The sequence below is a fragment of the Oncorhynchus nerka genome, unplaced genomic scaffold (assembly GCF_034236695.1).
Source record: "Oncorhynchus nerka isolate Pitt River unplaced genomic scaffold, Oner_Uvic_2.0 unplaced_scaffold_1057, whole genome shotgun sequence".
Taxonomy (NCBI): domain Eukaryota; kingdom Metazoa; phylum Chordata; class Actinopteri; order Salmoniformes; family Salmonidae; genus Oncorhynchus; species Oncorhynchus nerka.
Window position 1 is genome coordinate 24,952 of NW_027040259.1, and position 11,160 is coordinate 36,111.

General features: G+C 44.9%; 1 protein-coding gene across 1 annotated transcript in view; it reads right to left on the minus strand.

The window, feature by feature from the left end:
• The window catches only part of LOC135570186 (microtubule-associated protein RP/EB family member 3-like), a gene marked incomplete at its 3' end in the record, with an annotated part of 32,690 nt that extends 21,530 nt beyond the window's left edge, over positions 1-11,160 (minus strand). The window contains exon 1 of the mRNA XM_065016289.1: positions 11,066-11,160. Coding sequence (XP_064872361.1) covers positions 11,066-11,076 — 11 coding nt within the window. The remainder of the gene's footprint in view (positions 1-11,065) is intronic.

An 11,160-nucleotide genomic window follows, 5' to 3' on the forward strand; every position in this document is an offset into this window, starting at 1 on the left:
ATGGATCTACATCACCTGGCTCGTCTGAGGTTTGGCTGCCTGTCGACATACGGATAATATCTTGTCACTTTACTTTCGCCCTTTCAAATAGAACATAGTGACACATTTTTTGTTGTTGTAATGGGGTTTATTCTGCAGAATACATTAATATTAAAATGATAGTTTGAACAATGTTTTGAGGCTATATAGTGATTGTTTAAATTTAAAACAAAGCTTATATTTTGGGTTCTGATGGGGTACAACAGTTGAAGTAGTTATATTCTTCAAGAATCAATGGTTGCATATCAATTTATAAGTAAACACATTATATAGAAAAAGTAGATTTCCCCCTTTAAAGGTTAAACAATGTGGAATCATTAGTGTACAAGTATTTTACCTTTATTTAACTTAGCAAGTCCGTCAGGAACAAATATTTATTGACAATGACGGCCTAGGAACAGTGGGTTAACTGCCTTGTTCAGGGGTGGAACGACAGATTTTCAGCTTGCGGATTCGATCTAGCAACCTTTGTTACTTGCCCAGCGCTCTAACCACTACGCTACCTGCCGCCCCAGTAGGAGAGGGTAAAGGTTAAATTATGTGTTATCATTAGTTTATAAGAAGTCGAAGTGAGAAATGAATGATGTGGAATCATTAGTGTATAAGTAACAGAGGTGAGAGGTTAAATGATGTTAAATAGTGAATGTGATACAGCTGTGTAGCTCAATCTACCTGCTTTACTTGATCAACCTAGCCCTGCCCCTCTTCTCCTATTGGCAACAGAGGAAGGATCCCTGACCTGTGACCTCTGTTTTCCAGTGTGTCCTCTGCTTGGATGCACAGATTTCTCTCAATGGAGATGCTGGAAAAACCCTGTTGTACAAAACATTCTTCAATTCTCTTACAGTATTTCAATCCTTGGGGTCTCAGGCCGCTTTGACTCCAACTCTGTGAGCAATTGTGAAAACGTCTCTACCGGGTCAGAAGACACATTCTGCTCTTCCTTGTAGCCTTGGAAGCTGTAGCTGTGATGGCTAATACTGGACCTGGTAGTAGTGACCCCAGCTCACCATCCATTCCAAACCACTTCAATACAGGAACTGGACCTGGTAGTAGTGACCCCAGCTCACCATCCATTCCACACCACTTCAATACAGGAACTGGACCTGGTAGTAGTGACCCCAGCTCACCATCCATTCCACTTCAATACAGGAACTGGACCTGGTAGGAGTGACCCCAGCTCACCATCCATTCCATACCACTTCAATACAGGAAATGGACCTGGTAGTAGTGACCCCAGCTCACCATCCATTCCACTTCAATACAGGAACTGGACCTGGTAGTAGTGACCCCTGCTCACCATCCATTCCACACCACTTCAATACAGGAACTGGACCTGGTAGCTGCATTCGCTAGCTAAGTGAAAGTGAAAAATACAACAAAATATAGCTAACTATAGATATAGATAAAATATAGCTAGCTCTAACTAATTACACTTTGTGATACAAAATGGAATAAAAATGAACACATTTTTAAATACCCAACTAACTAACCCTACACTCATTAAAACCCACCCACCTCATTACCCTACTAACTAACCCTACACTCATTAAAACCCACCACCTCATTACCCTACTAACTAACTAACCCTACACTCATTAAAACCCACCACCTCATTACCCTACTAACTAACCCTACACTCATTAAAACCCACCACCACATTACCCTACTAACTAACCCTACACTCATTAAAACGCACCACCTCATTACCCTACTAACTAACCCTACACTCATTAAAACCCACCACCTCATTACCCTACTAACTAACCCTACACTCATTAAAACCCACCACCTCATTACCCTACTAACTAACTAACCCTACACTCATTAAAACCCACCACCTCATTACCATACTAACTAACCCTACACTCATTAAAACCCACCACCTCATTACCCTACTAACTAACTGACCCTACACTCATTAAAACCCACCACCTCATTACCCTACTAACTAACCCTACACTCATTAAAACCCACCACCCCATTACCCTACTAACTACACTCATTAAAACTTCTTCGGGATCGGTGTCCCTTCCACGGGACGGTTGAGCTAACATAGGTATTGGCAGAAAGTTTAAATTCTTGTTAACCTCTCTGGTACAAGTGGGACGGTAGCGTCCCCACCTCGGCAACAGCCAGTGAAATTGCAGGGCTCCAAATTCAAAACAACAAAAATCTCATAATTAAAATTCCTCAAACAAGGATTATACACCATTTGAAAGATAAACTTCTTGTAAATCCAACCTCTGTGTCGAATTCAAAAAGGCTTTACAGAGAGAGCACACCATGCGATTATGCTAGGTCTGCGCCTAGTAACAGAAAACCATACAGCCATTTTCCAGCCAAGGAGAGGGCTCACAAAAGTCAGAAGTAGCGATTAAATTAAACACTAACCTTTGATGATCTTCATCAGATGACACTCATAGGACTTCATGTTACACAATACATGTATGTTTTGTTCTATAAAGTTCATATACAAAAATCTCAGTTTACATTGGCGCGTTATGTTCAGAAATGCATTGTCTCTAACAAACATCCTGTGAAAGTGCAGAGAGCCACATCAAATGACAGAAATACTCATAATAAATATTGATCTAAGATACAAGTGTTTAACATACATTTAAAGATAAACTTCTCCTTAATGCAACCGCTGTGTCAGATTTCAAAAAGGCTTTTATGGCGAAAGCACACGGTGTGATTATATTAGGTCAGCACCTAGCCACAAAAACCATACAGTCATTCTCCAGCCAAGGAGAGGGCTCACAAAAGTCAGAAATAGCATTAAAATTAATCACTTACCTTTGGTGATCTTCATCTGGTGGCACTTCCAGGTCTCCATGTTAGACAAATGTTCGATAATGTCCCTCTTTATGTCCAAAAACCCCCAGTTCTGTTGGTGCTGTTTAGTTCAGAAATCCAAAGGCACAATGCGCACTCTCAACATCAAGATGAAAAGTCAAAAAAGTACAATAGAAGTTAGTAGAAACATGTCAAACTATGTTTAAAATCAATCCTAAGGTTGTTTTTGTCATCAATAATATTTCATCCGGACAAAAGCTTCGTCAATAGAAAAGGAGAAACAAGAAAGGCGCAGGACTCATGGCTGGAAATTTCCGCTGGCCTCTCATTGAAAGTGCTGTATCTCTCTCATTTTTCAGAGTAAAAGCCTGAAACAATGCCTAAAGACTGGCCACATGTAGAGGAAGCCATAGATATCGTGAACTGGGTCTTTGTATGGTGGATAGGCTTTCAATGGAAAAACAGCCTTTCAAAATAATAGTTGGATTTCCCTTCAGGTTTTCACCTGCCATATGAGTTCTGTTATCCTCAGACATTAGAAACTTGAGTGTTTTCTATCCAAATCTACTAATTATATGCATATCCTAGCTTCTGGGCCTAAGTAGCAGGCAGTTTAATTTGGGCACGCTTTTCATCCAAAATTAGTGAAGTTAATCTAACTGCACTGTCCAATTTACAGTAGCAATTACAGTGAAATAATACCATGCTATTGTTTGAGAGTGCACAATTTTGAACATTAAAAGTTATTAATGAACAAATTAGACACATTTGGGCAGTCTTGATACATTTTCAACAGATATGCAATGGTTCATTGGATCAGTCTAAAACGTTGCACATACACTCCTGCCATCTAGTGGCCAAAATCTATATTGCACCTAGTCTAGAATAATACATTGTGGCCTTTCTCTTGCATTTCAAAGATGGTACAAAAATTCTGTAGAACGGTTATTATCTTTTACCAGATCTATTGTGTTATATTCTCAAACATTCCTTTCACATTTCCACAAACTTCAAAGTGTTTCCTTTCAAATGGTACCAAGAATAATCATATCCTTGCTTCAAGGCCTGAGCTACAGGCAGTTAGATTTGGGTATGTCATTTTAGGTGAAGATTGAAGAATATTCTTAAGAGGTAAAACCCACCACCTCATTACCCTACCAACTAAACCTACACTCGTTAAAACCAACCACCTTATTTCACTAATATCTGATCCTACCCCAGGCCAACGACCTGAGAGGACAGACCTTAGTCCACTAGAGAGGACAGACCTTAGTCCACTAGAGAGGACAGACCTTAGTCCACTAGAGAGGACAGACCGTAGTCCACTAGAGAGGACAGACCGTAGTCCACTAGAGAGGACAGACCTTAGTCCATTAGAGAGGACAGACCTTAGTCCACTAGAGAGGACAGACCGTAGTCCACTAGAGAGGACAGACCGTAGTCCACTAGAGAGGACAGACCTTAATCCACTAGAGAGGACAGACCTTAGTCCACTAGAGAGGACAGACCTTAGTCCACTAGAGAGGACAGACCTTAGTCCACTAGAGAGGACAGACCTTAGTCCACTAGAGAGGACAGACCTTAGTCCACTAGAGAGGACAGACCTTAGTCCACTAGAGAGGACAGACCTTAGTCCACTAGAGAGGACAGACCGTAGTCCACTAGAGAGGACAGACCGTAGTCCACTAGAGAGGACAGACCGTAGTCCACTAGAGAGGACAGACCTTAGTCCACTAGAGAGGACAGATTTTAGTCCACTAGAGAGGACAGAACGTAGTCCACTACTTTAACCCTATCTGATACTTCCTCAGGCCAATGACCTGAAAAGACGGACACTACCACTCAACACACCTCTTCTGAAGTCAAATCTACTACCCCCAAGTACTTCTCTGCAGCTGCCACCACAACATCTATGTTCTGTGACCTATGTTCCATCTCTGCGGTACAGTTGATAAACATTGATATTAATGCTAAGAAGCCAACTTTACTGAAGCATGCAGTACCAGTCAAAAGTTTGGACACACCTACTCATTCAAGGGCTTTTCTACATTGTAGAATAATATTATTGGCCGTATTATTGGCCAAAGTGCAATCATTGGAAAACAAACTGGACATCTACGATTTAGACTATCCTACCAACGGGACATTAAAAACAGTAATATTTTATGTTGCACCAAGACTTGGCTGAACAGCGACACGGATAATCTAGAGCTGGCTGGCTTCTCCGTGCATCGGCAGGACAGAGCAGCTACGTCTGGTAAGATGAGGGAGGGTGTATCTATTTGTCAATAACTGCTGGTGCGCAATGTCTAATATTAAAGAAGTCTCGAGGTATTGCTCGCCTGAGGTAGAGTACCTTATGATAAGCTGTAGACCACACAATCTATCAAGAGAGTTCTTATTATTCGTAGCCATCTATTTACCACCACAAACCGATCCTGGCACTAAGACCACACTCAACGAGCTGTATAAGGACATAAGCAAACAAGAAAATGCTCAGAAGCGGTGCTCCTAGTGGCCGGGGACTTTAATGCAGGCAAACTGAAATCTGTTTTACCTCATTACAAAGGGGTTTCCCTTTGTAGTCCGTAATATTTTTCAAGCCCCAACCGACGAGCACCAGAGCCGGTGTAGTAGGTTTGAAACCCTTTGCCTGTTTGATGGCTCATCTGAGGGCATAGCAGGATTTCTAATAAGTGCTCAGTGTCCCACTCCTTGAAAGCCGCAGATCTAGCCTTTAGCTCAGTGCGGATGTTGCCTGTAATCCATGGCTTCTGGTTGGGAAATGTACGTAGGGTCACTGTGGGGACGACATCGTCGATGCACTTATTGATGAAGCCGGTGATTGGTGGTGTACTCCTCAATGTCATTCGATGAATCCCGAACATTCCAGTCTGTGCCAGCAAAACACTCCTGTAGTGTAGCATCCACTTCATCCGACCTCTTCTGTGTTGAGGGAGTCACTGGTACTTCCTGCTTTAATTTTTGCTCGTAAGCAGGAATCAGGAGGATAGAATTATGGTCAGATTTGCCAAATGGAGGGTGAGGGAGAGCTTTGTATGCGTCTCTGTGTGTGGAGTAAAGGTGGTCCAGATTTATTTTCTCTCTGGTTGTACATTTAACATGCTGATGGAAATTTGGTAAAATGAATTTAAGTTTCCCTGCATTAAAGTCCCAGGCCACTAGGAGCGCTGCCTCTGGGTGAGCCTTTTCTTGTTTGTTTATTATGGCAGAATACAGCTCATTCATTGCTGTCTTAGTGCCTCTGACTGTGGTGTTATGTAAACAGCTACGAAAAATACAGATAAACTCTTTAGGTACATAGTGTGGTCTACAGCTTATCATGAGATACTCTACCTCAGGCGTGTCATCTGATGAAGATCATCATATGTTAGTGGTTCATTTTATCTATATTTCTGCTTTTTGTGAATCCTCTCTTTGGCTGGAAAAATGGCTGTGTTATTCTGTGAATAGGCACTCACCTAACATAATTGTTTGGTTTGCTTTCGTCATAAAGCCTTTTTGAAATCGGACACTGTGGCTGGATTTACAACAAGTTTATCTTTAAAATGGTGTAAAATACATGTATGTTTGAGGAATTTTAATTATGGGATTTCTGTTGTTTTGAATTTGGTGCCCTGCAGTTTCACTGGCTGTTGAAGAGGTGGGACGCTTCCGTCTCACGTGCCCTAGAAAGGAAAAGGCCAGTCCGTGGGAAAAAGGCCAGTCCGTGGTGAGTGCCAGTCCGTGGTGTACTCTGCCAGACCGTGGTGAGTACTCTGCCAGTCGTGGTGAGTACTCTGCCACCGTGGTGAGTACTCTGTGGTGAGTACTCTGCCAGTCCGTGGTGAGTACTCTGCCACTCTACTCTCCGTGGTGAGTACTCTGCCAGTCCAGTACTCTGCCAGTCCGTGGTGAGTACTCTGCCAGTCCGTGGTGAGTACTCTGCCAGTCCGTGGTGAGTACTCTGCCAGTCCGTGGTGAGTACTCTGCCGAACCGTGGTGAGTACTCTGCCAGTCCGTGGTGAGTACTCTGCCAGTACTCTGCCACTCTGCCACCGTGGTGAGTACTCTGCCAGACCGTGGTGAGTACTCTGCCAGTCCGTGGTGAGTACTCTGCCAGTACTCTCCGTGGTGAGTACTCTGCCAGTCCGTGGTGAGTACTCTGCCCAGTACTCTGCCCGTGGTGAGTACTCTGCCAGACCGTGGTGAGTACAGTCCGTGGTGAGTACTCTGCCAGTCCGTACTCTGCCAGCCGTGGAGTACTCTGGTACTCTGCCAGACCGTGGTACTCTGTCCGTGGTGGTACTCTGCCAGTCCGTGGTGAGTACTCTGCCAGACCGTGGTGAGTACTCTGCCGTGGTGAGTACTCTGCCAGTCCCGTGGTGAAGTACTCTGCCAGACCGTGGTGAGTACTCTGCCAGTCCGTGGTGAGTACTCTGCCAGTCCGTGGTGAGTACTCTGCCAGACCGTGGTGAGTACTCTGCCAGTCCGTGGTGAGTACTCTGCCAGACCGTGGTGAGTACTCTGCCAGACCGTGGTGAGTACTCTGCCAGACCGTGGTGAGTACTCTGCCAGACCGTGGTGAGTACTCTGCCAATCCCAGTCCGTGGTGAGTACTCTGCCAGTCCGTGGTGAGTACTCTGCCGAACCGTGGTGAGTACTCTGCCACCGTGGTGAGTACTCTGCCAGCCAGTACTCTGCCAGTCCGTGGTGAGTACTCTGCCAGTCCGTGGTGAGTACTCTGCCAGTCCGTGGTGAGTACTCTGCCAGACCGTGGTGAGTACTCTGCCAGTCCGTGGTGAGTACTCTGCCAGACCGTGGTGAGTACTCTGCCAGTCCGTGGTGAGTACTCTGCCAGTCCGTGGTGAGTACTCTGCCAGACCGTGGTGAGTACTCTGCCAGACCGTGGTGAGTACTCTGCCAGACCGTGGTGAGTACTCTGCCAGACCGTGGTGAGTACTCTGCCAGTCCGTGGTGAGTAATCACAGTCCTGATGTCCAGAAGTTATTTTCGGACATAAGAGACGGTAGCGGCAACATTACGTACAAAATAAGTTACAAACAACGCAAATAAACACATTTTAAAAAACAATCGGTTTGCACGTAATCGTCTGCCTTCTTCTCCAAGCCATCTTACTAATCTCCCTCCTACATCATACTGCTGCTACATGCCCATAAACATGACACCTATAACACTACAGTGTATTTGGCACAAAAAAAGCATAACGCATATATTCTTACATGACTTTGTCAGGTAATGAAACAAAGCTCAAAAGAATAGACTGTCACCTCTGTTTCACCACGCTCCCCACCGGATCTGCACCGTAGAGCTCCTCACAACACCTTCCATTCCACCTCCAGAACTCAAACTGCCATCACTCTATTTGAACTTGACACCAATCTTCCTCGACATACTCTCTCCCTTGTTATTGCTAGACTCAAACCCATCCTCTGCCTCAGTCTTTTCAACCTCATCTCTCTTTCTCTCCAATCCTCCTCCCTTAACCAATTACTTGACTCCTGAAAATGTTAAACTTTTCCAAGCCAAAATCTATTTTTAGCCTCCTGGAGAGACATGCTAAGCCCTGTACTCCCTCCACTTCAAACTCGAGCCATCCAACATGTCAGTTCATGTTGTGAGAGCTCTTGATAGGTTGGAGGAGGTCCTCTGCAAGTTGTCATAATTATTGTGTAAGTCTATGGAAGGGGGTGAGAACCTTGAGCTTCCTAGGTTTTGTATTGAAGTCAATGTACTCAGAGGAGGACGGAAGCTAGCTGTCCTCCGGCTACACCATGGTGCTACCCTACAGAGTGCTGTTGAGGCTACTGTAGATCTTCAATGTACCCAGAGGAGGATGGAAGCTAGCTGTCCTCCGGCTACACCATGGTGCTACCCTACAGAGTGCTGTTGAGGCTACTGTAGATCTTCATGGTAAAACAGTGTGATTTAATAAATGATTTGGTGACGTGAATATATTTAGTACACTTTTATCTAAACAGAAATACACTGCTCAAAAAAATTAAGGGAACACTAAAATAACACATCCTAGATCTGAATGAATGAAACATTCTTATTAAATACTTTTTTCTTTACATAGTTGAATGTGCTGACAACAAAATCACACAGAAATTATCAATGGAAATCAAATTTATCAACCCATGGAGGTCTGGATTTGGAGTCACACTCAAAATTAAAGTGGAAAACCACACTACAGGCTGATCCAACTTTGATGTAATGTCCTTAAAACAAGTCAAAATGAGGCTCAGTAGTGTGTGTGGCCTCCACGTGCCTGTATGACCTCCCTACAACGCCTGGCCCGCCCCAGTCTGTGGTGCAACGTGGCGTTGGTGGATGGAGCGAGACATGATATCCCAGATGTGCTCAATTGTATTCAGGTCTGGGTAACGGGCGGGCCAGTCCATAGCATCAATGCCTTCCTCTTGCAGGAACTGCTGACACACTCCAGCCACATGAGGTCTAGCATTGTCTTGCAGGGCCAACCGCCCCAGCATATGGTCTCACAAGGGGTCTGAGGATCTCATCTCTGTACCTAATGGCAGTCAGGCTACCTCTGGCGAGCACATGGAGGGCTGTGCGGCCCCCAAAGAAATGCCACCCCACACCATGACTGACCCACCGCCAAACCGGTCATGCTGGAGGATGTTGCAGGCAGCAGAACGTTCTCCACGGCGTCTCCAGACTGTCACGTCTGTCACGTGCTCAGTGTGAACCTGCTTTCATCTGTGAAGAGCACAGGGCGCCAGTGGCGAATTTGCCAATATTAGTGTTCTCTGGCAAATGCCAAACATCTTGCACGGTGTTGGGCTGTAAGCACAACCCCCACTTGTGGATGTCTCTGGATGCTCTGGACACTACGCTGACAGACGCAGCAAACCTTATTGCCACAGCTCGCATTGATGTGCCATCCTGGATGAGCTGCACTACCTGAGCCACTTGTGTGGGTTGTAGACTCTGTCTCATGCTACCACTAGAGTGAAAGCACCGGCAGCATTCAAAAGTGACCAAAACATCAGCCAGGAAGCATAGGAACTGAGAAGTGGTCTGTGGTCACCACCTGCAGAACCACTCCTTTTTTGGGGGTGACTTGCTAATTGCCTATAATTTCCACCTGTTGTCTATTCCATTTGCAAGACAGCATGTGAAATGTAATGTCAATCAGTGTTGCTTCCTAAGTGGACAGTTTGATTTCACAGAAGTGTGATTGACTTGGAGTTACATTGTGTTGTTTAAGTGTTCCCTTTATTTTTTTAGCAGTGTACTTGTATACATTTTATATATATATATATATGAAATTCACTGAGGAGGATGGTCCTCCCCCTCCTCTGAGGAGCCTCCACTGACATACACATATGCCAATAAAAACACATGCCATGCCCCCCACCCCACATAGCTGCAACCATATCCACCCCACTTCTCCCTCTCTCCCCACATTGCCGTACCTCCACCCCCCCCCTTCTCACCCGATCTCTCAGTTTTAGTCAACTTAGCTGAAAAGATGCTCAGAACACATTGTAGTTCCACACCAACAACTCACTAGTGTACCATGTTGTGGACCTCATCAACATAACTCACCACTGAACCATGTGGTGGACCTCATCAATAACTCACCACTGAACCATGTGGTGGACCTCATCAATAACTCACCACTGAACCATGTGGTGGACCTCATCAATAACTCACCACTGAACCATGTTGTGGACCTCATCAATAACTCACCACTGAACCATGTGGTGGACCTCATCAACATAACTCACCACTGAACCATGTGGTGGACCTCATCAACATAACTCACCACTGAACCATGTGGTGGACCTCATCAATAACTCACCACTGAACCATGTGGTGGACCTCATCAATAACTCACCACTGAACCATGTGGTGGACCTCATCAACATAACTCACCACTGAACCATGTGGTGGACCTCATCAACATAACTCACCACTGAACCATGTGGTGGACCTCATCAACATAACTCACCACTGAACCATGTGGTGGACCTCATCAATAACTCACCACTGAACCATGCAGGTGGACCTCATCAACATAACTCACCACTGAACCATGTGGTGGACCTCATCAACATAACTCACCACTGAACCATGTGGTGGACCTCATCAATAACTCACCACTGAACCATGTGGTGGACCTCATCAACATAACTCACCACTGAACCATGTGGTGGACCTCATCAACATAACTCACCACTGAACCATGTTGTGGACCTCATCATGTTCCAATGTGATGCTCGCGGAACCAGGATGTTTGAAGTAGGCATCGCCATTTCTCTGAGCCAGAAA